This window comes from Triplophysa dalaica, chromosome 24 (assembly GCF_015846415.1).
Source record: "Triplophysa dalaica isolate WHDGS20190420 chromosome 24, ASM1584641v1, whole genome shotgun sequence".
Taxonomy (NCBI): domain Eukaryota; kingdom Metazoa; phylum Chordata; class Actinopteri; order Cypriniformes; family Nemacheilidae; genus Triplophysa; species Triplophysa dalaica.
Genome location: NC_079565.1, coordinates 8,183,300 through 8,208,690, shown reverse-complemented (window position 1 = coordinate 8,208,690; position 25,391 = coordinate 8,183,300). Strand labels below are relative to the sequence as shown.

General features: G+C 38.1%; 2 protein-coding genes across 5 annotated transcripts in view; one reads left to right on the top strand and one right to left on the bottom strand.

Moving 5' to 3' along the window:
- The window catches only part of immp2l (inner mitochondrial membrane peptidase subunit 2), a 66,675-nt gene extending 41,284 nt beyond the window's left edge, over window positions 1-25,391 (top strand). For all 4 annotated transcript variants that reach the window (XM_056740535.1, XM_056740536.1, XM_056740534.1 and 1 more), the window contains exons 4-6: window positions 22,511-22,576; window positions 23,774-23,876; window positions 25,088-25,391. In XM_056740535.1, the coding sequence (XP_056596513.1) occupies window positions 22,511-22,576; window positions 23,774-23,876; window positions 25,088-25,222 (304 nt within the window). In that variant the 3' untranslated portion in view covers window positions 25,223-25,391. The remainder of the gene's footprint in view (window positions 1-22,510; window positions 22,577-23,773; window positions 23,877-25,087) is intronic.
- Window positions 8,789-19,415, bottom strand: lrrn3a (leucine rich repeat neuronal 3a). The gene is made up of 2 exons (XM_056740532.1): window positions 19,182-19,415; window positions 8,789-11,647 (listed from the first exon to the last, which is right to left on the bottom strand). Exon 2 carries the CDS (start codon window positions 11,293-11,295, stop codon window positions 9,220-9,222), a length of 2,076 nt encoding a protein of 691 aa, XP_056596510.1. The 5' UTR covers window positions 11,296-11,647; window positions 19,182-19,415; the 3' UTR covers window positions 8,789-9,219.

Sequence of the window (25,391 nt, the reverse complement as noted above, 5' to 3'; positions counted from 1 at the left end):
CTAAAGAATTTGATTTTGAAGGAATAGTTCACCCAATAATTAATTTCCACCACCTATTGACTTGCATTACTTTTGTATCCATACAATAGAAGTGAATGGCTATGGCTGACATTTTTCAAAATATCTTCTTTTGTGTTCTGCAGAAGAAAGAAAGTCATACAGGTTTAAAATGACATGAGGTTGAGTCAACAATGTCACACTAAAATGTTTGGGCGAACTATCACTTTAAGCTGATTTGATTAGTCTGCGCTGTGCTAATATGCATCTTCATATGTAAAATGCATGTTTCAATTAATGAATCCATGGAGAGAAAGTGAGTCACATCCTTACTGAAAAAATCAAGAGGTTAATGGGACTAGAAAGCCTTGAATGTTGTCATTATAAGCCTCTCTTGTACAACAGAAAAGCATTACGGTTTTGTAAGCAAATTATTCATGAAGCCCTTTTCACATTTATGAAGGTTAATAAATGATGTGCAAAGGTTTCACAGCTGTTGGTTGACACGTAACTGTATAACAACATTTTGGAGTTTGGACTTGTAGAGCAGTTCTCGACATACAGTAGTTTTGGAGCACTTTTTTGCCTCGTTTGTAAAAACAGACAAAAGACAATTGGTCAAGCACTGTAAACTAACAATATAGTTGCCTCATAAACCTTAAGGGCTTTAATCGCGATTAATCCCATTCAAAATAAAAGTTTGTGTTTACATAAAACATTTCCAATTGTGCATATGAATTTAGTATATATAAACACATACACATACAGTACATGTATACATATTTAGGAAGTATTTACACATATTTCTTTATATTTACCAATAATTTGAATTATAAATGTATAAATTACCTTTGTGTTTTTCCTGTTTGCTCCTGTAAAGCTGCTTCGGAACAAGGCACATTGTGAAAAGCGCTATATGAACAAACTTGAATTGAATTGAATAAATATAAATCTTCATTCATTTTTATATTTTTCTAAAATATATGCATATATGTGTATGTTTTTTGTGTTTATAAATACAAAATGAATATGCAGATTACACAGACATGTATTATGTAAACACAAACTTTTATTCTGGATGCGATTAATTGCGATTCATCATTTGACAGCCCTACAGACCTTCAACATAAGTAACGTTTTGTCGGTATGTTTCTGTAACTCGACTAGTTAGGGTTGAAAAAGGAAATTGTTTTTGTTCAGAGATATTTCTGGTTTTTATAAATACTGTAACCAAAACCTCTGCAAATGGAGAGTAAAATGTCCATATAATTTGACGTGTAGCATTGCATCTTGTTGGTAAAATGTCAAACACATGCAAAGGTAATAAATATAAAATCTTAATTTGACTTTCAGGCAGAACATTTGCAGTCGTTTATATAAACTTCACCTCTTTCTCCTTAAAGATGTTTTTCAAAAGTTGTTTACATATAAGAACTTCTGTCCACAGTTTGTGTTATTTGCTGGGAGATAAGTGCTGTTTGTACCCTCGGACCAATTTCTTTTCATTTTATTTTCAAATGTAAATTGGTAGGGGTCTGAGAGAAGTAGATAAGTGAGTTCTTGTTCTGTTCGGAAGGGATTTGTGCGGGAGAGGAGTCCAGGACTGACATACGGTATAGAGAGCTATGGAAACATCTATTAATGCAAACAAGTGGGATACCTGCAGCATACAAACGCACAAGAGACTAGTTTTACTATTTTAAATGTCTGTTCATTTAACATACTGTATGTATTCAGCATGAAGTTAATTTGACCGTTTCCAAAAAATCCAGTTTACTTTGCAGTCCCATTATGCATACTCATGTAAATAAGTCACCGTATTTATCTCATTACGCTGATATTCCATCACAAAAGCGCACACTCCTTAAAACCAACTCATTGCATCAGAGGTCACCTTGGCAACTCTAATTGTCAAAACCTTTAACTCACACTTATTGTGTGAATGGGCGAATGGGTCTCGGTAATGACACCCCATCCCATGATCCCCCACGGACTTACTGATGGAAGTGTGAACGGTGGATCTATTATGTTAATGCATCTGCAAATTTGCTCCCAAGCTTCTCATTTTAAAGACAGTAATGTGCTCCGCTTCCCGCAGTGACACTGTTACGAGCAAGACCATCTCGACTAACCATAAACCACGGAAGCCATTGATTGCGGAAGGAAAAATGGTTGAGCATTTTGCACTCGTAGTCATCGTTTATATTTTCATCAATAATTCATTTGCTCAAATCATATTGTACTATTTATGGCTGGATAGGATGTTGGCTCGAGCTCATTGATGTACCGCTTGCATGTTGTGCTCTGTGCTGCAGCTGAAAAACTTTCTTTTGTGAACTTCAGCTTTCACAGACTTGGGTTTGCAGGTAATGGTCCAGTCTAAGCCTAGTGGAGTTATAAAGACAGTCAGAATTTCAGTCAGAGACAGAGTTTCCATTTGAAGCTTTCATTGTCTGGCTTCAGCCGCATAGCCCAGGGAACAACCTCATCCCAGGTGATTTTAGATGCCGTGGAGACTGGAGAGCCTAGCGTTATCCTGTAAATCTCTCCTGACAGTGTACCGAGCTTGTGTTTGGTGATTGGTGGGGACCTGATGGCAAAACGAACCAGAGAAAGATCGGATAAAACATGTCAGGCAGCATTAAGTGTTCAGTCTAAAGGCCAGTATACAATACAGGTACTTTTGCGTTTGTTTTCATTACAAATAATTGGATCAAGGTAACGTTTTGTGTAACATTTTGTGTATTTCTAGTGTTGGGCATGTCCACTTTTTGCTTTGATGACAGCATAAACCGGCTCAGACAAAATCTGATGATCCATATTATCCTTGTAAGTTTAAAATGTGAAAGCGAGAAAATAGGACATTTTGTTCAAAAGAGTTAACATAGTGAATGTCAATGACAGATTTGCTCAGATTCAGTTTTGAGTAATACATCCTAACAACAGAATACAGTTTATTTTTTATTTATTTAATGCAATGTCAACATTATTAAGTGTTTAAACACATTTCGGGTCAACTCGGTCGTGTTAAAAATAATTTTCCGTTTTTCTGAATGTACTGTTTATAGGTATGTGTTTAGGGGAAATGTTTTCGTTTCATTCTGCGATCTGATAACAATATTTCTACCAAATGTTATATAAAAACATTGGTTTTGTTCGCATTTGTTTGCTGAAATTGAAAACTGGAGAAACGGGTCGAAATAACAGAAGAGATGACCTTTATTTTTTCAGACCTAAAATACTGCAAAAGAAGTTTATTTTCATTTAAACAATACGACAGTAATATTTGTACATGTGTTTAGGAAAAGGGGGAAATTTATACAGTTTACATGAATCTTGTCATGGTATCATATGCAACATGCAATTCAACAGACACTGGACTGGAAAGGCCAAAATACATCTCAATTATAAATTAAAAGTATGAATATGTGCTATAAGAAACATACATGGTGTCATTTTTATAACAGACCATATGTATACATCCCAAGACAGGTTCATAGAGACTTTATTCATCTGTACTAGTAATACCAGATGCAAGTGTTCAACAGAACACAGACAGACAGATTTACTCGGGCAAATCTGTCACGGTGCATCTCAGCTGAATTTCTCACACTTCTCCTGTGTTGTTGTATTTTTCATAGAGTTGGTTTTGTTATTAGTTGCAACATGCAGTCATTACTCTTTTCCATCGGGCAATACAAGGACAGCCACAACAGTCCCTCATCCATGCCATCAAAGACTGGTGTTTACGCAAATCTTTATCCAAATGACAGTCGAGTCCATCCAAATAAAATCATGCAGCGATTTCTTTTAAAATACATATTGAAGCAATGAAATATGAGCACACATATTTGGGTGAAGTGCTGTGATGTATAGTGTTATTATGTGAAGAGGGGCATGAAGTGGTCTCTATAATAACAACAAAGTCGCTTGGATAAGTTGACCTTGGTTTTTGTGGTAAAGAATTATCTTGCTTAGAAAAAGTGACAGATATCTAAATTGAAACAAAATTTATGAATCGCGTAGAGCAGTTTGTCCGTTAAGGGCAACAGTAGAAACAACATGGCAGATTCCATGTCATGGGACCTACATGGAATAGCTCATTCTAAGGTAATAATAACACAACATTTCTTTATGTGAGGTCTTTGTACATCTCTGAAGACATAGTTACGTATATTATATCGCATTACAGTCAATAGATCCATCAAAAAAAGGTATCTTTTGATGTCTCAAGTTATATATTCTTAAAGGTTTGTTTTCAGGTAAAATGCTTAAATCGAGGTTCGAGGCTTGACTTTATACTAAAAGTTTTTTGGTTGGTCTCTACAGAAAAGTAGAAAGTCAATTCATGAATTATTTAGACCATGTCCGTCAACCATTGTTTGCTCAATCTTCTTGTTGAAAGGCTGTAGTTTTCAGACCATTAAAATGTCATCAATTATTAAAATAGTTTTGTGCTTTATAAATATTAGACCCTTGTTGTTGTTAAAGAATGTTGTTAAAAAGGATGTTAAAATCAAATCTTAATGGCTTTCCTTGGAACAGAATTGACTGAAAATATCCTAGATTGTCGTTCCATAGAAGTCCAACAGTGTACAAAATCTCTCCTTTACTAAACTGTACATCAAGGTATGTTTTTTTCTGGATTAACGGCTAGTGAAACGTTTCTCATGACACTGCTAATCACTGTTAATCGCTCTTGATTCCTTATTGACATACGCTGACATGTTAATGACTTGAGACTTATCTCATCGACCCTTGCTTATAGCTATCAAGGCTTTGTAAGAAGAGAATGAATTACGTGATTTATTAGCACGTGACGTCTGCATTGTTAGCACCTGAAGCCGGAAATGAATTATGCAAATCAGGTCATGGCACAAATATGCATACGAAACTAATGCTGAACGCAATTTTCATGCCGCAATAATCCATTTTGAAGACTGGTTCTGTGCGAGGTTGAAGAAAACTACAAATCTAATGCACGGTTGCACGAAAGAAGGACACGTTTAGTGCTGAATGGTGAAGAAGACGAATATGATGTTTTTGCCATATGTCTTGAATGTGACTGAAATGACTTTGAATGCATCTTGGTCACACCTGCATACAATATGCGTATGAAACGTATCGCTTTATATGCAATAACATAGTAAATATGTAAGCAGTAAATTGGACGGCGGGCGATCGGAAATGAGAAAGTTATTGATAGTTCGCTGTAGATGGATTTCATTTATCATGATAAGACCTACGGCTGTCAAGCTTTGGTCTTTGATGGATGATACTTTGAGATTACGTAAACAACGCTCTCTCGTATAAAACGCAAATTCGGTCTGCTTTTATCAGGTTCACACAAAGGCTTTTTTGAATCCTTATTTCTGCTTGAATTGAACTTTACTATGTTATTTTACTGACAGACTATTTACGTGCAAATTGGCGCGCAATTGCACCTATGCCACAGAAAGCATTGTGCGTTCGCTGTCATCTAAAGTTCAGTGTTATTTGAATTTGAAAAAATGTGATTTAGCCGTAAAGTTCAATCACGACTGAACAAAGCTGAAATCAAGCCCGCTTTGAAATGCACCAATTTAGCACCAACGCCTAAAACTGATACAATTGCCGTCAGGCTCTCGCTAACCTCGCCCTGAACCGTGTGATTTTTTTTCTAATCTTAGCTTCTCACATTGGCTCACTGCTATAATCACCTCGCTCAGAACGATGGCACTGCTTGAACGGGCCGGCTTACAGGGTCATTAGAAGCAGGTAAATTATTCATTACAAAATGTGCCATCAAAGCTGAGCGTTAAGCACAGGGTTTCTGACCCTGCCAAGAGCCACAGTCACAACTTAACGCCTTTTTTAAGTAAATGCTGACTTTAACAATTTGGATCAATGCATGCTGGTGTCGTAAAATGGTTTCATTCGTCTATTTGAGTTGAAGTAGTGATAACACTTACAAGAGTAAGTTTGTATCTAACATAAACTAACATTAAACAATCATTTGTATAGCCGTTATTTATGTTAGTTCTTGTTCATTTTAGCATCATTTTTATTTCTGTGAAATGTTTTTCTTTTCTCTTTTTTTTAAATGTGTGTATTAATGGAAGTTTGCAGGTTGATCTCTAAGGGCTGATTCAAATTTTGCTTCTTTTCCGCGCTCATATTCGTTATTGTAAATGTAGACGCGCAAATAGGGGGTGACGCGATCACGACCTATTTGAGGGTCATTTGAAGAGAGAAAGGGGCGGGGCTTGCGATAGTTCTCCTAAAAATGGAAATTCTGTCTTTATTCACTCGCCCTCAACTTTTTCCCAAACTGTATAAAATATTTTTGTTCTGTTGAACACAAAAGAACATTTTTTTAAAGAATGCAGGAAACAAAACAGTTCTGGGGCACCATTGACTAGCCTATTATTTTTCTCTTTACTATGGAAGTCAATAGTGCCCCAGAACTGTTTGGTTACCAATATTCTTCTTCATTTTTTTTTGGTGTTCAGCAGAACAGCAAAATTTGCACAGGTTTAAAACATCTTGAGGGTGTGGAAATGATTACCGAATTTTCATTTACGGGTGAACTTTTTCTCTAACTTTGTTTAATGATCTTCCAAATTCAATTTGATCAGCTGCATCCTTATATTAGATAAACATCTTCTCCTTGACCTGAGCATGTTAAATGCCCTGTTGTTGAAACCTTGGGGTAACACTTTTATTATTTCCTCCTTATGATAAATCACATTGTTTTTCACGCTTTTGGACGTCTTTACCATGTGAACAAAAGCCTTGTGATGTGAGGATACAGGAATTAGACAGAAGCTTGACATTGATGTCATAGACAGGAAGTCCACAGTATAAGTGATTAATGATTGTTAAGAGATAATTATGTTATTTTCAACAGCGTGACCGTAAGAGAAGAGTTGTATGAAGAATATGACGAATGACACGAACAATGTGAAAAGTGGACATAATCAAGATGAATGAAGCTAATGTTCCTGAAGAAGCGTTACATTTACTCATTTCCTTGGTTGCTCAGCAGATCACTTCATTAAGAGGCCATTTGTCTTCCTGTACACATACACAGGGTGTCATACCTGATATTAATGGCCGTGTTATGTGGTACAAAGTTAATGAAGAGTGAATTGATTTTCTTGATGGGGAAACGGTGGTGTGTGATGTCCTTTGCTCTAGAAATTGGCCTTATTCTTTTGCGAAGTTTATACATCTAGTTTTATCTACTTCATGTCAGATTTTTATTTGAATCATAAGCTTACCTGAAAATGAACATTCAGACGTTGCTTTCTCATCCTTTCATGGAGATCATGAATTAATGTTTGTTGTTGTTTTAATTGTTTCTATTTAATTGATGTTAACTGAAAAGTGCGTGTGCAGTTTGTTATGGCATTGACACATATTTAAAGGGAAAGTTCACCTAAACATAAAATTTCATCATTTATTCATTCTCATGGGGGGCAATGTTGTTCCTTAAAATATCTTTTGCGTTCTACAGAAAAATAAAGTCATAAAGGTCTAGAATGACATATGAGTGAGTAATGATGAAAGAATTTTCTTTTGCGGCGACAATATTTCAACCAAAATACGGCTAAGGCCTTTAGCTGAGGTGTCTTCTTTACACTCTTTTTACTCCCTATTTACCCTCTCACACCTGCACTCAACGTGAAGTCTTATAAATGACCATTGAAGTTGCTTCGCCCATAATGGTCGCCCTTTCTCAGCGGGTTCACAGTGAGAATGAGAGGCCAGATGCAGCACAATGCTGCCTCACTGTTCGCTACCTACTGCTGTAATGACGCATAATTTAGCTCTTGTGTAGGTGACAAATGACCCAACTCTAAAAGCCCTCGTGATATATGGCCATGCAAGTCTGATAAATCCCCTGCATCATTCGCTCTGTGACAGCGATTCATCACCTGTGGGAGTTTAGCATTGGAATTCCTATTGGATTTTTAATGAAAGAGAAGATAATGTGACTTAAAGTCAATGAGTTTTGTGGTTTTCCTCAAGCCCCGCCCTCACCCACAAAACCCCGCCCACTCATTTCACCACACGTATTTTACCTCCACATTTATCAGTGATGCTATTCAGAAAGTTTGAAGATAATATAGAACATGCTAGATGTGGTAAAGAGAACCGTTATATGTTCAAGAAATGGATGGTACTTTACATTTCACATGTATATTGGTGACCTAGAAAATGGTCCTTTATTTCAAAACAGTTGTTACATATTGCTCATTTTATCTCAATGAGCTTCATAAGAAACCGTTTGTTTGTGAAATATATTGCTCTCGGTTGATAAATACTCTTGGGAAAGAAGTAGTTCTGAAATGGCATCAAAAACCGAAAACGTTAGATTTTTCGTGATGCAATAACAGTCAAAATGTTCAGTCGCTTTTTTGTTGCCAAGACTACAAAGTATGCGCTTAAACAGAAACTTTTCAGAAAGAAACCGACCGTGAAAAATATTCACTGCAATCAAACGTATGACAACTCAACCCCCGTCTGCACTGTCTCCTTCCTTAGAGGTTTCTACAGTCCAATCTCTTACTAGAAATCTAAAGACTGTGGGGTTTAACATTGTACGTTTCTGGGACTGTATTGTGTTTTGTTCTAATATTTTCAATGAATTTATTATCTTTCAGATTACAGATTTAACTCCCTTCATGCATTTCTGTTTGTGTGGGCATATGTTCTTTACAAACGCTAGTCAAGTGTTAATTTGGACGGTGAGTCTATTTTGCAAAAACTGAAATTGAAGAGATTCAAACAGACGCAGTCAAACAAGTTGTCCTTTTCAGTATAAATGTATTTTATCACAAAGTGTTGTACACGTGTACTGTTATGACCTATTCTACAAAGCGTAGTCCATCATAAACTTGACATTGTTTATTTTACCAATCACATCGCACAAGTAGTGTTGCTTTAATCGCACAATAAAAAGACTCGGCCGGTTAGGCTTTGCGCTCTGTGTAAACAGTCAGGCACGACCTTTCATGTGCTGTTATTTGATCCTGCGCGAGATATGGGTTCTCTTTATATTCCCCGGTGTAGTGTGACATTTAAACAATTAGTGGCTTTTTGGCAATCGGTTTCAGATCTAACAGGAAAAGTCTTAACCACAAAGCACGCTGATTCTGTTTCATAATGGTCCAGTCTGTATCAGATCGAGATATTCAGTCACCATTCTGTTTCCCTCACGTCTGAAACTTGCATCTTTCAAATGGGGGTCTTCATCAAGTCTGTTCCTGAATCAATGGCTTTAGCCCTTGACCCCCAAATTGGTTTTATGCGTGAAGTTGGTAGCTCAGGCTTCTGATGGTTTAATTTGCTGTAAAGGTGATTACTCCTCCGCACCATGTAGATGAACGAACAGGTCACTGCAGACACTATCAGAAGCAGCGCTGTAATGCTGACTATCACATCAATTCCACCGTCTGTATCTTGTGCTGAAACCAGCTCCTCCGTCGTGCTAATGTTCACACAGTTTTTCAAATGTCTGCTCCGGAGGTCTGTAATTTCCACACACACCGTGTACTGCGTCGATGGGTTTAACTGTGTGAGGTTGAACGTGGCAACACGTGACGACACTTGGGCCTTAAGCTGCATAGTGGGACGTTTCGATGCAGTCGACCACTTGATATTAGACACAAGGCTGCCCTTGGGTGGAACCCATGAAATCTTTATAGAACGTGGCTCAGTCCCGTTCTCTTGTAAGTGCAGAGATTTGTTTGTCGGCTTTGGATAGTACCCGTTTACCACCACTGAGACTGATCTTATGTCTGAGCCGATGAGATTTTGAGCCACGCAGGTGTACTCCCCAGCATCGTTTTCTGTGATGTCATATATGTCAAACGTGCCCTCAGGGTGTAGGTTGTACTTGTTGGACACCGTTTGGGGTGAGATCTTTTCACCCAAAGGCGTGACCCAGTAGATTTCAGGTTCGGGATCTCCCAGTGCCCTGCAGTGCATGGATACCGAATGCGCGGTGTCCACGTTGACACGATCGGACAAGCTTTCAGGGGATATTAGTGGTAGGCAGATATCTGCCATTTCACGAAAGTGTACGTGTCTGACTAGACGACCTTCAAACTCTGAGGGCCCCGCACAGAAGAGTGCACCGGGTTCCATGAAGCGGACCTTGGTCTTGTTCATATTGATCCAGCGGATGACGCAGTCACAATAAATGGGGTTGGAGTGCATGCTTACTTCCTGCAGGTTAGGCAGGGACTCGACCGTGATGCGGTGAAGTGCCCTAAGTGCATTGCTATTCAGCATCAATGACTCGAGCCTGGGAAGTTTAGAGAATGCATTTGGGTGGATGTAGGAAAGCCGGGGGTTGTTTGTTGCTTCAATCTTGGTCAACTCTGGCAGGTTGTGTACGGCGAAGCTGTCGATTGAAACTAAATCTGGCATGCTGTTAATGCCGAGTTCTTTTAGATGGATCATGTCCGCAAAGTCACCCCTTTGGACCCTCTCTATGGGATTCTTGTTAAGATCCAGGAACTTGAGGTTCCGCACTTTTCTAAGAGCAGCTTGAGGTACTTTTGGGAACATGTTGTCATAAAACGATATGCTCTCAAGTTTATCGAGACCAACCAGAGCATTGTCAGGGATTTCCGTGAGGTTCATTCTGGTTAGCACGAGACTGCGGAGATTGATAAGGGGCTTGAAATTCATGTCTTGTATTCTGGCAATTGGATTCTCTCCTATCATCAAGATTTCTAGCTGGGAAAGATCACGGAACCACTCTGTTCTTATGGCCCTCAGCTGGTTTGTATTAAGATGAAGCCTCAGAAGCTTGTTAAGCCCTTGAAAAGCATCAGCACTGATCAAAGAGAGCAGGTTATGGTTAACGTAGAGTTCCTGTAGGTTTGGAAAGTGTGCAAAACAACTTCCTTCAAGGCTGCTTAGCCAGTTTTCCTCTAGATGTAAAGACAGAAGTTGTAGAAGGTGACCTAATTTAATATTGCTTAGGGAGGATATATTGTTTCGAGATAGGTCTACCTCAGTCAGGTTGACCAGATAATTCAGGGGAATATCGATTTTTGCAATGTCATTAGCCTGCGCTAGGAGTACTTGTGTATCTGTGGGCAACCTCTCTGGCAGGGACACAAGTTCTAGATCATTACAATCCACAGTCGGTGCCTCGTTATACACGGATGAAGGAGAGAACCAGGGTCGGACTTCACATTTACACAGTTTGAGGCACACAACTTTCCACTCAGAGGTCTGAGCTGAGTTAGTCAGCACAAGTCCCACTAGCAAACAAACAGCAAACAGCAAATCTTTCATCTTGGTCCTGCTCTCTTTGCTAGTAATTGGTCCTTATGGGGTATGGTGTTACAGGCATTAAATTCACAAACACGAAAGCATTTGTTATGACAACAGGGTGTTTTTCTGCTTATTGCGAGTCCTCCGAAGCAGCGGTTTCGCTTGTTGTCGTCCTTGGCAGAGAGTAGCAACCTTTCAGTTTTCCCAGTTCGGAGATGTCACGCAGGCTGCATATGCATAGGTCAGCATATCCTCAGGGGAATGGGACCAGAAAAAGTGGAAATTTGCTGGGCGAACTTCGATTCCTGTGGGGGATGGTCCGCTTGTCTGCCGTCGTCATTATGTTCAATCAGTCACACTCGTCGCTTCCCATCTGCGGAAAATAAGAGACAGAAGCGAGGTAATGAATATGGTGTCACATCACCATCAGGAAGAGCCATTTGGCATTTAGAAACGTGAAGATATATTTTGACCAAATGAGCGAAAGTGCTATTCCTTTTTCTGCCATCAAATGATACGTTATTCCTGGTTTGACCTCATAACATGTGACCATAGGGACCGCTTTTTTAATAAATGAAAATCTCCAAGGTCGTAATGTGTAGGAGGTTAGGTGTTATAAAAATTCACATGGGTCGCTATAGTTCTGACTAAACCTCTGAAGGTGTAAAGCCCCCCAAAACATACCAAAAGCTTCAAGCCCCCCCATTCTTTTTTTTGGTCGTACAAAATAGATACAATAAAGAAACATTAATATACAAATCTCATTATTTGCACTTATGTGTACTCTTTCATGAAAATACTATAGAATACTGTAGTATTTACTATAGTATATTGTAGTTAAAATTTGAGATACTATATTGCTTTGAACATTACTATACTAAATATTAAAGTATTCTGAATTTTGTGAATTTACTTTAGTTACCACTACACAATATTATAGTAAATACTACAGTAAAGTAATTTTTGCTAATCATGCTCTGTTAATGGTAAAAATAAATATTGAATTTGTATTTATTTATTTATAACAATGCATCCTATTTACAAATGACATCAATGCTTATAACAAAAGCTACATAGTCCGTCCACAAATCATGCTACAGTGAAATTAACTACATTTTTTATTAAATCCCTAAAAATTGTAATTTAAATTAAGTCACGCCTCCCGGAATACTGCTGCGGTCCACGGCTTACAGTTTGGTAAGCATTGCTATAAAGCTTTAGATAGCAATTTATTGAGCATTAATATGCAATGATGTCTAATTAAGGTGCAGTCATAAGTCGTATTCTAACTGTGAACCAATCCTTTATTAGCAACTGAGCAGCCAGTCACTTAAATCTTTTGTAACATGCACAATAACATTGTACTTTTTCTCATGCATAGCATTTTAATGTGCGCTTTCGGCCGTGTTACCCAAGCATACTAGAAGCATTGCTAACATTGGTTTTTATTGTCTCCTAAATAGACATTAAAGCTTGCCGAATACACAGAGGGGCAATTATTCCACAATGAAGTGCGCTCCCAAAGGGCTTTGCGATAACCGCTGCATTTTGTCTCACGGTGGCAGCTGCCACTGGGCACAGCAAGTTAATTAAGACATTTTAAAATGTGCCTGTGAACTCGGCCTCTGTTTTCTATCTTTTATATGGTTGTGTTTTCTTGTGTATTACGCAGCGAGCGGATCTTTGTGCGTGTCGTGTTTGCTCATGCAGTTGTAGTACCAGATGTTATCTCTCTGCAAGGTGCTCTTTAACCTTTATATAGTGAAGCTTGTGTAGAACAGGAAAGAAGATATTTTGAAGAATGTTGGTAGCCAAACAACATTGGCCGCCACTGACTTCCATTGTATGGCACCAAACCACTGAGACATTTCTCAAAATATCTACTTTTGCGTTTCACTGAAGAAAGATTTACATACAAGTTTTGAAGAATAATGACATAATTAAAACTTGTAGGTGAACTATCCTTTTAAATCCCAGCAAATACTGCGATTAATTGCCATGTTATGCAGGTTAACCAATTTAATGGAAATGTTATCATCGACAGCTCTATTATGAATATAAATATCCGACTATTATAGAACATCTCGGTACATTTACTAGATCGTACCACATATTGAAATTATGATTGATTCATAACCTTGGCGACAGAAAGCACAAAGCCTCCCGGCTGTTCTAGATGAAGCTGTCAGTATCACTATAGGAGCAAGTTCGCAAAGACCCCCTTTAGGACAGTGTGCTTATGTTAGTCCGACTATGGCAGCGAGTCAACACAAGCAGGTGTGAGCAAATTTTTTTTCTTCCCCTCGCTCTCCTTTTCCTCGCCTAGCCATCTGTTAGGTCCTGTAGCCGCTTATTGCCAGGATTGCGCAAAGATCGCCATTCATCTCAATGACTCGCTACAAATGATGAGGTTGTACGCTTATTTCAGAAGCTGATTACTAGTCTGATCTATGAGAATTTGGCTGCGTCTCGCAAGCACAATTGGTCAGACGGGACACAAACTGCCATTATGGGTAGAAAACATGGGATGAACAAACTCTCGTTGCTATGACGAGTGGACCGAGTTGAATGTAAGTGTGATCAAGACGTGTGACACACACACACATCTTGCTGTCAATTTACGTCCATTTTCTGAAAAGCTCAGCTGTGATGATGCCCATTCCCGCTTGTTGGATTGGTTCATATGTGGCCTTTATAACCATGAGAGCCCTTGGAATGGTTTGTGAGTGTTGTGCTCAGTTCATTATGTGAAATAGGGTTTGGAGAGGTGAGGTCAATCTCATACATGTTTTAAATGCACTAGACTGGCGTGGCGCTGTGTTAAATTATGCGGAGTGCTTCTAGAACCTCATATTTAGCATAAGTTAACACATACTTTTTTTGAGACCTATGTGCTCTACATACCTTGCAATTTTTTTCACAGTTCGTGTGTTGAAAGCTTTATTTTGCCACTTTCAGGGATTAGTCGTGATTTATGAATAAGAATAAAAATAGTGGAACTGATATTTTGGTGCTACATATTTACACTTACATGGTATTTATTATTATATAAATATTTCCTCCATATAAAAAGATTTACGTTTATAAACAGGGCAAGGTAAAAATATGAATTCTCCAATGATAATTGATTCTCAGCTTAACGTAATGATGTCGATTGTAAAACTGAAATTTTATAGGATTTATAGGATTTTTCTAGGATTTCTTTTCTTTAAATTTACAAGAAAAACATATCCTTTTAAAAAGTGTTATTTTACAGTATTTTTCTGGCGATTCAGCTGCCAGAAAATTTCTGGCTTTATGGATTTTTTTAACAGTTGTAAAGTCAGATTTTTACTTCTGCATTAGACTTTGCCGTAGGCGACACATTGTTTTTTGTTTATACTTCTGCGTTGTTGTCCACTTCAACATTCAGTGACCACTAGTCGTCAGTTTGTTGCAGCTTAAGTTAAATACATATAAACATATAATTTACCTTGATTATTCATTTGAAAATGTGTATGAGTAAACACACATTTTTTTTACCTTAGAATGTAAAATGTTGTAAAAAGTATTTATAACTAATCGATTTTAAATCCCATCAAAATTGTAATCGAATCGAATAGCCAAATCTGTGCAACTACCCAGCCCTTGTGATACAAACACTCTTGAGGTCACTGTCTTGTTGGTTGCTAACTACTGGACTGCTGTATCTCACAACAGCTATATTAGTTTACAGGTTTCAAACAACTTCACATTTAATACACTTAGAAGTCCGTTTGTATCAACAGTACCAAACGCTGTTACTCTGTCAGCATCCACGTTTTTTTGTCTGGCAAACCCATCTACAAAAATTCTAGTAGTCCGAGCACATTTTTCTTGAAATATTTATGGTAAGCCTCCTTCAGAGCGAAGCGCTCTTGAAAATAACTTGCACGTTTCCATCAACTCATCTAATGCAACAGACACTACAAAATGTGGCCCCGCTGTGCCATGTTTTATTCACGAGCCCGTAGAGAGGAGAAATCTCACGTGACTCCTCAGTAGTTTTCGCCGCACTCATAGCAAAGCATGTGCGGGGTTGGACAGTATGAATTGAAGGTGCCTTGTCAAATGATGAAGTCCTGACGCTGACGGTGAATCGGTGTGTTCTCTGGTTTTGTGTTTGGGGAAAGGAGCGGGTCCGAGGGACGCTCGGGTTTCATTTCATAGCGTGCGGCAAAAAACTGAAGCTAGAAGGAAAATATGTGCCATGGGCAGAGATGCCTGACGTCAAATAGTGAAGTTAATGGATTATATTTTTAACCCCTGACCGGTTGCTTTCAATTGAATTCACCTGCGTGGTTTAAGGTCTGCCTCTAGTTTGACTTCAACAGCAAAAATATTAGTGTTTTTTTTTCCACCTTTAAATGATTTATTTACAGATCTTTGATCACTGATGCTTTCTATTTTGTCAATTCAAGAATATTCTTCTAATATTATTCCATTGTACTGTACTAGTCATCACACTGCAAAAAGATCTGGTTGAGATCTATCTTAGAGATTTCTCTTCTGTTTAGTTTGTTCTGTTTTTTGCTTTTCTATTCTCTTTTAAAGAGTTCTGTCCTGTTTCTATTTTTAGGTGCTTCACAATGCCATAGAAACACCTTTTTTGTCTAAATGGTTCCATAAAGAACCTTTGACATCCAAAGAACCTTTCTGTGTCACGAAAGGTTATCTGTGTCGAAAAAATGTTTTTCAGATCATAAAAAGATGGTTCTTTATAGAACCTTTGACTGATTTGTTCTTTGTGGAACCAAAATGGTTCTTCTAGGCATCACTGTGAAGATCCTTTTAAGCACCTTTATTTTAAAGAGAGTGTTCTTTTCTATGATGTTTAATTCTATTTTTATTTGGTTCTTTTATTTTGTGTTCTACTGTTCTGTACTTATCTATATTTTTGTTCTATGCTATTCAGCACTGTTCTGTTCTATCCAAATTGTTTTATATTGTTCTGTACTATTCTAAAGGTCTAATCTGTCCCGCTTAATTCCCTTTCATATTCTTTGGTGTTATTCTATACTTTCAAATTCTTTTTTATACTGTTCTATTACTTTGTATACTGTCCTGTAGCTTTATTCTACACTGTTCTATTCTTTTTTATACTAGACTGTTTTATTTTAGTTCTAGAACTACTATTCTTTTTATGTCCCCTCTACATCGCTATACATTTCGTATATATGACTCCTTATCCTCACGATTGAACTACATCACTACATACACTGTGCCAATTATAATTTAGTTATGAAATTACGTATATATTTGTTTAATACAAGTAAATACGGTAGATGTTTTTTTGGGCGTTTTCTTTCTACATGTTTGTTGGATATTGGTTTTCCTTTATAAGGTATTGTACTTTTTTTTCTACTTTACTTTATTTAAGTTTATTTTATTTTTTTCTTAATTCTATCATCAATATGTCAAAGAGATCAGAATATTTCTGTAAATATTTTAGCATTTTGTTTATCACGAGTTATCTCCCCCAAAAATATATATACAATTCTAAATGTGTTCTGCACTGTCCTATTCTGTTATATACTGTACTGTACTGTTTTATTTTAGTCCTAAAACTGTACTATTCTATACTGTTCTATTCTGTTTTTACTGTTCCGTACTATTACATACTGTTCTGTATTATTCCACAGCGTAATAAAAACGGTTGACCTTTTCTGTCGCTGGGTCGGTTCTCTTAAAGGTTCCTTTTTGTACCTTTACGGGAACACTGCAACACATAAAATGTGCCTTGTTGTAAGGCCTATTGTGTACCTTAAGGATCTATTGTGTACCAGTTAAATAGGAGTACAAAACATTTAACTGTACCTTTAAAGGTACACAATAGGTCCTCAGAGCACAATAACGTACCCCGAACGGCACAACATCATATTATGTGTTGTATCACTGTAAAGATAAGTACTACCCTATAGCGACAGAAAAGTTGCAGTTTTAAACCTTTTTCCGACAGTTCTATGCTGTTTAAGTTTATTTTATGCTGTTCTATGTTATACTGTTCTTTACTATTCTATAGTTCTGTTCAATGCTCTGCATCCAATTTTACTTGACCACTCTATTGTTCGAGTCTACGCTGTTCTATTATACACGTGACTGTATTCGATAAGCCTAGTAAACAATATATTTATTTACGTTATAAGCTCAGCATGAGTGTATTTGATATAGCTGACGTTTTCCCCACCGCTCTGTAATATATCGTCATTGTTTCCTAGCACACTACACAGTGTCACTTCAAACGCCCCGGTGTGCAGTATAATTATCTTGGATACTACGCTGACACACGGCAGCAGATTGTGTGCGTTATATAGTCCTACAGATCTCACCTGCGCTGCTCTGCCAGGCGAGCACACAGCACGACAGCAATTAATTATGCTTCAATACTGCTGACAGAATCCCTATAGATATATCAGCTATTTGTGTCGCATATTCTTCAGCCCTGTCTCGAGATGTGTTAGCATTTTTGCTCTTATTGTCTCCATTGATTTCCCTCTCTCTCTCTCTGTCTGAGAGAGTAAAGACTTCTCTTCACTGTCATCCACACCTTGTTTATCCCCATAATTGCATTACTGAGCTATTTAATAAATGTGTACTTCAGTTTCTTTAGTGAATACATGGAACGCTATGTAACAAAACTCATACTTGCCGTTTGTGTATTTATTGTGGAATCACAACGTTGTTCACTTCAACTTCACTTTCACCTTTGATTTGCTAACCGGGGGTTTAAACAAAAAAAAATGTAACTTTGATTTATCGCAATATGTGGGTTAGCAGCACAAAGGTTGTGGGTTCTATTCCCAGAAAGCACACATTTGGATAAAAGCCCAAATGCATAAATATACATGTTAATTTCTCTACACAAATCAAAATGACTTAAGGTCCAAAACATCTACCCTAAATCTGTGTACTCGGATTACATAAGATCACACATCAAACTGTTTGTTTGTTTGTTACTAAATTACATTCAGTCATCTAGCCATCAGGCATGATCGAGGTTTTATTACATTTGTAGCATAAGATGCGTTTTTTTGTTTGTTTGTTTTGGACCGCAGGGTTAGTCACCAGGTCTCGCCGGCAATTCGATCTATATGAGATGTGTGTGTGTTTTATGAGCAGTCTGAAAGATTTATCGTAGAGCTTAACACACATTGTAACACACAGTGATACAGCAGGATTTTGTAGACCATTAAATGACAGCAGGACCGATCGTACAAAACGCAGCTACAGGGCCGGAGGACTCATTTTATCGGTGACAGAGTTCACAAAGCATTCAGTTGACTCCCATAAATAATGTGTTTTAAAATGTATGTGTAGTAATCATATACTTTTTGTTGTTTTAGTTGTTGTGTAAATTAGAGTTAGATGAAGATCTTTTATTTTAATTCGCCAAGATATTGTTATACCGTCAGATTGTTTAAAGAATAAAGATTTATGTTTATAAGAATTTAACTACGACATCAAATAAAATCCTTGTCTTCTGCTATGATGATAAACTTTTTTAAACAGTGTATTAGTCCCACATATATGTACCTCTTAAATCCTTGGGGGGCTAAAAATGAGTCATTTCTATTGATCAAATGACTGAATTCGGTTATCATTTCTGCCGTAATACCTGTAGAGTCCCTCTCAGTCTTCGCACAAGATTACAGCATTCCTCCAACACGCTTGCAGCCTTTTATAACCCCGTAAAAGCAAATTATAAGCAAAAAGATTGAAACGAAGAATAAAGTGTACATTCACAAGCAATTCTAGTACTCTCTTACTTACAAATGTTGTTCAGGAAACACACAGGCTCGGCTTAAAGACCTCTGCATTGCCACACTCTTAAAATACCCCATTGCACATAAAGCCCATGAGTCATTTAAGAGCAAAAAAGCCATGCTTACCAGAAAGAAAGGTCCTCCTTGTTTGATAAACATAATGTATTCCTATCCTCTGGATAGCAGGGGGGATTCAAGCTCCAGTTTTATCTACTTTTAGATCCGAATGTATTTTAGCCTTATTTGAGAATGAACTTGTTATACTGACACGTCTCTCTCTCTCTCCGTGCAGCTCTAACACGCTGCTCTGGCAAAGATGCTGAATGCGCTGTGAGCAGGCGAGAGGTGTATTCTAGTCGGCGATGTGCTCCTAATGATGCACACATGCTTCTGCGCACACACTCCACCCATTCTCCCCGGGGACAGGCAAAATGCCGCCCGTCATTTGTGCGTTCTGAGCGAGCTGATAGGCTGAGGGGTGCTGTCTGTCGAGTGATCGCCCGCTCGTGGGGTTTTGAGGTTGAAGGGGCGGGGGATGCTGAACCCCTCCTTCATTCGAGCATCTCCTTTCTTTATTTTCATCCTCCCACACTGTGCCCCCCCGGCCGACACACATATACCTCTCACTCTCTCTCCCGCGCTCTCACTCTCGCTCGCTATCTTTGCCTTGTTGCCTTAATCTCTATTTGTAGTTTTCTGTGCTTGGCCTCAAAGGCCTCATCTATGATAAAGATGTTTTTTAAGAATATTAAATATACAGAGGCTGGAGCTAAAGCAGCTTCACAACTAGTTTGTATTTGAGAAAAAGCAAAAATAAAAGATGCTTTTATACAAAATCGCTATCAGTATGTGTTACCTGGGGATTGACTGTGCTAATAGTTTAGCCACAGTAAATAATTATTTTTTAATAAATTGGTTTTTATTAAGCATCGCCATTAGCCTAATAAATTACATTTGTCAATATTACATTGAGCTTGAGGGACCGAATGAAGTGCAAAATGAATAACTTGGGATACGTTGATGTGATCCTATCAAAACTTGCAACACATCAGTTAGAAACTATGGAACTATTGACATTTGATCAAAATATTTATTTATAATTATATATTTTTTACAACACAAAATGCTGGGTTGTTTTTAAATGGTAGTTGGGTCAAAAAACGGACCAACCTAACTGTTGGGTTATAAATTATTTTGCGTCCAAAAATGATCGTTTTGTAGGTTAATTTAATGGGACAGTTCACCCAAAAATGAACATTCTTGCTTTAATTGCGTACCACAACCTGAATGATATTCTTTCTTCTGCACAACACAAAAGAAGGTATTTTGAGAAATGTCTCTGTGGTTCTCTGCCCATATAACGGAAGTCAATGGGGGTCAACGTTGTTTGGTTACCAACATTCTTCTAAATATCTTCTGCAGAAGAAAGATAGTCAGACAGGTTTGGAATGACACGAGGGTGAGTTAATACAGCAAGTTGAATTTTCTTTAACCCAGCAGTTGGGTTTGTCCCATTTCGACCCAAGCATTTTTTTGAGTCTATAGCATTGCATTTTTTTGCGTGAGCTCTGCATAATTTTCTCATTTCTGTGCGTTATTCCAGTTTGGCCCAAACATTTTTCAACATTTAATCAATTTTGGAAGTCCTTGGGTAAGTAAGTCTTACAACAAGCTCTCACCACCGGGCTTTCACATAAACAGCACTTCGCTGCAGACCTCTGCTTAAATCGGAATATATTCTCCTGTCCTGCCATATGTAACACTTGAGATAAACAGCAACAATATTCAGGCCTAAGGAAGTATTGAAGAACACAAATCAGACTGCACGTCAGCAGTGGAACTGTGTGGACTTTATGACAGATGGAGGCCACGCTGCTGTCTGAAGCTTTAAAGATGATGCGTCTTCTTTTATCTAACCCAATTTAACATGCAGAGATGGCTTTAAGTAAACCACCTGTTATGTAAAGAATCTGACTTTTTGACAGTTTAGATAAAATAGTCACTTTGGATAGAAGCATCTGCTAAATAAAAAAATGAATAAATGTAAATGGCTCAGCCAATGGTGTGAGTTCTTGGTTTTTTAGAGGGGTGGGTTTTGCAGTCTTGGAAATGAACTGATGCCACTTGAGATTTAATGCAATCTAAGGTTTTGCCAGAAAGCTCGATGTTATGTCAAAAAGTAAATGCAGTACAACTGAACTGGTTTTTCTTTATAGGTTCCTTGTGATATATAGACATCTCACAACATCTATCAGAACAGTTTGAGATTGCCAGAAGAACAGATTTGCTTTCTTCAGAGCACCTGGATTTGAAGACGTGGTGTTAAAACTGTCAAAAACAAATCTAAAGTAACTAGGCGATTCCGACGAAGCGCTCGCTCAGCATCTGCGTGTGAGGCATGTGACGTTACACACTTCAACCGTGAGAAGTCATCTAATAGAAACCGTTGTTGCTCGCATTGCGGCAAAGAAACCATTCTTGCGAAAAGGCAACAAGCAGAAAATATTCTCCACCTGAAATTCCATAAAGTGCCAGATTGTTTCTGAAGGCGGCGAGTCCATCAATGCCTTTTTGTGCCGTATCGTGGAGGACATGGCTGAGTCGTGAGTCATTTGAGGAAATGCTGTGAGAGATCTGGTGGAAATTGATGAAATAATAAAGGCGGGGAAGTAAACTGATTTTTGGATGAATCGATTCGGGATCTCGGGAGAAAGGCTGGCTCACACTTTACACATAATTAAAACACACTTGCAATGCAAATCTACAGATGGGACCCTTGGAGAGGCCTGACCTCTGAAGATGTATGAGATTACTTCATGAGGGAGATGAAGAAGAAAATAATGCAACGGATGGTTTTGCCGAAAGATCTGATAAATTATCAAGCAGTTCACCAAAGCATTAGCGCTGCATTTTAAAGATCCAGTGTATAAAATGTTGCGGCATATAAAAGGCCCTCCCTTTCGAAGCACTACGGCGGCTTACACTCGACTCGTCGTTGTGTTTTGATAAACCTGTTTACGAAATGTCCATTTAGAGCTACTGTAGAAACAACATGGTGAAGTCCATCCATGTAAGGGGGCCCGCTGTGTATGTCGATAGAAATAGCTCATTCTAAGGTAATAAAAACATAACGCTTCATTATGTAAGGTCTTTATACACCTCTGAAGGTGCATTCCTGTCAATACTTGCTTTTGAGACAGTTTAATCATGCCGAAAACTGGATCCACTGCAATATCATCTAAAAAAACACAGAACTCTTTAAACTCTTGACACTTTAAGAGCCTTTTTCTTGACATACTCCAGCAGATAAGACCCATCTGGTCTTGGAAAATTGTCCCTAATGCCCCATAATCCACTGAGCTCGGCAGCATCCTCAAACAAACCAAGAGCAGTTCTGTGATCCGTATGCAAATGTTGCAGAAGCACCATCTCATATCTCGTCTCTCCTTCTGTAGGAGCCCCAAAAACCCTCAGCAGAAGATCATCAAAAGAGTCATTGGCGTTGAAGGTGACTTCATCAGGTACGTTTATTCTGTTTAGAAGTTCAGTGGTGCCAATGGTGAAGTTGTAAATAAAACCCCTTAAGCTGACATCATGATTTATTTTGTTGCACTGAACCACTTAAACATTGCCTTAAGGTTTCTGGCCACACTAAACGGACCTTCCAAGACCAAGTCTTTGCTTGTCCTTGAGCTTATTATATTTGCTCATTTTGTCTTTTTCTTTAAACACGTAGTGCACAAATGCATCATTTAGCCCCAAGTGTCATTAAACATTAACGTGACTCACCAAACCGTTCATTGCCGACAATATCACACCTCAAGGTGATCTTGGCTGTTTTCCAGACCTGGTGGTATGTTTTATGATGGCTGGGATACATAAGTAGTTGTTAGTTTTTCTTTAATTGCATAGTTGCATCGTAAACTTGACGATACTTGGAGACTTGGGAATATGCATGAATTATAGCCATTCAGAAGACATTTGATGTTTAAAGGGATAGTTCCCCCGAAAATGAAACTTCTGTGATCATTTAATGAACCGCTTGTCATTTCAAACATGCATGACTTTCTTTATTCCTCAGAACACAAAAGAAGATGAGGATTTGAAGAATGTTGGTAACTGAACAATAGCGGTACCCATTGACTTCCATTATAAGGACACATAACCTACGTGAATGGGGATCTTCGTTGTTTGGTGACCAACATTCTTTAAACTATCGTTGTGTTCTGCACAAGAATGAAATGATGCCAGAATTTTCATTTTTGGTTAAATTATCCCTTATCATACAGATATGTAATGCTGGATATTGAACCAATGCAATTTCACTGTGCATATTAGTAAAATAAAGTAAGCGAAGATTTTGAGTCAAATATGTTACTAAATGAGCAAGCAAATGTTTATTTTTGTTATTTTGGTTATTACAAACACGCTGAGTGAATTTGAAGGTTACAGGCCTGCTTTTCTCTTAAAACAAATCTCCCTTTACTCTCACTGAAGTGCCTGCAACAAACACGAGCTATTTCTATGTCAGCTAGTCACTTTAAATATAAACCAAACATTATGAGCAGCTGTGTGAACATTAATTTTTAATCTTGGATTAAGAGGACACTCCAGAAGTGCACATGTATAAAATGACTAACTGAAACGAGAAATATGTCCTTCACATTTTCAGAAGGCATTACTGTGTTAATATAACGTATCCTTTGTTTCTGTGTCAGGACTATGGGATATAAAAACCGGTATATACGAGTTCCAGATGGACATCTGTGGATTGAGGGGGATCATCACGGCCACAGTTTTGACAGCAACACCTTTGGACCGGTAATAAATCGAGGAATGATTCCAAGTCGAGCATCGCTCTTGTTTATGGGGGGGGGGGTGTGATCCTAACCCTTTGTCACAAGCTTCAGCACATAATTTATACCACACTGATGCTGTTACAGACATAAATGATCCTCAATTTGTGTGATGTGTTGAAATTGAGATATTTTTGTTCATGTATAGAAATAGTTCTTTGTTTCACAGCTCTTTATTACTATATTATCAATCATGTTGGCCTTGTAAAGTGTAATGTTAGGTTTTGCTTATTTGTTTTAAAATTGTTGTGCAAAAAGAAAGTTTGTAGAACAGTTGTCCTGTCAGACTAGTAACCGACTCTTTTGTGTAGTTTATGTCTGCTGATTCACTTTCAGTGTTTGTCCTTGGGCAAATTTTTAATGATGCTTCTTGTCAGAAAGCAAATGAATACGTTGCTCACTACCACACACTTCCTACATCTCCCTTTTTATTGCTTCACATTCATTACCCATAATGCTGTTGGTCGTCCCCAGAGATCCGTACTACTGGGTTGTGTAGAGATGTGTTTGTCGGAAAGCCGTCAGGTCGTATATCACTAAGCAAATATTTGTGTTGGATGTTTCGGGCAATCGCTTTCGCTTTTGTCATCGCAGACCGCTAACTTGACTTGATGTATTGTGCAACGAAGCGTGTGTGTTTATGTGTGTAAGTCCTTTTTGTTTGAATATTCTGTTTCCTAAATAAGTAAGCCGTTCATACAGACGACACAAAATTGTTGTACTGTTTCGATTCAGACATACAGCATCCTACACTCCATTCTTCATGCCAGCAGAACACTTTAAACTGACATTGAGGTTTTGTCATGCTGTAAACCAAAAGATCTGTGTATTCCCTATCATCCCCTGCAGGTGATTACATTATCACCCCCTTCAAATCCTTCCAAACCCCACAGATATTTACAACACCTTCCAAATGAAAGTTTTCAGGCGCTCGCCGGAATCTCATCCACATCCCCCGGCTATGAAAAGCAACGGGGTCTTTCACTCCTTATGCTGGAAATGTATTGCTTTGTGTCAAGAAGATGAAAACGAAAGCATCTAGTTCTTGTTCCGGGAAGGTTTTTTCACACGAGAACGTCAGGGTATCGAAAGCTATTTTCTCTTTAGGGAGTTGTTTAGTTTTATGGAGTTCATGATGTCTGGAAAGCAGAAGTTTGATCATGCCGATCTCCGCAGGTCTCACTTGGTCTGGTTCATGGCCGGGCGTCTCACATCATTTGGCCGCCCAGCAGGTGGCAACGGATTGCCCCATCCGTCCCCGTTGACCGAAGACCGCTGTTAAACTGGGACGGGGAAACGGAGGAAGACTGAAACGGACAGTTTTTACAAATGTGTGATGGAAAATATAAGAAACCTCTTTAGATAGATAGTTATTTTCAATTGTACATATTCTTGCACTGTGAGGAGATCTGTTGGTCAAATGCAATACATACAAATGTCATGACAAGATCTGTATAATTTTATTAATTTTAATAAAAGA

Coding starts and splice junctions, on each gene's coding strand:
- lrrn3a (XM_056740532.1), bottom strand. CDS start 11,295: ATGAAAGATTTGCTGTTTGCTGTTTGTTTGCTAGTGGGACTTGTGCTG.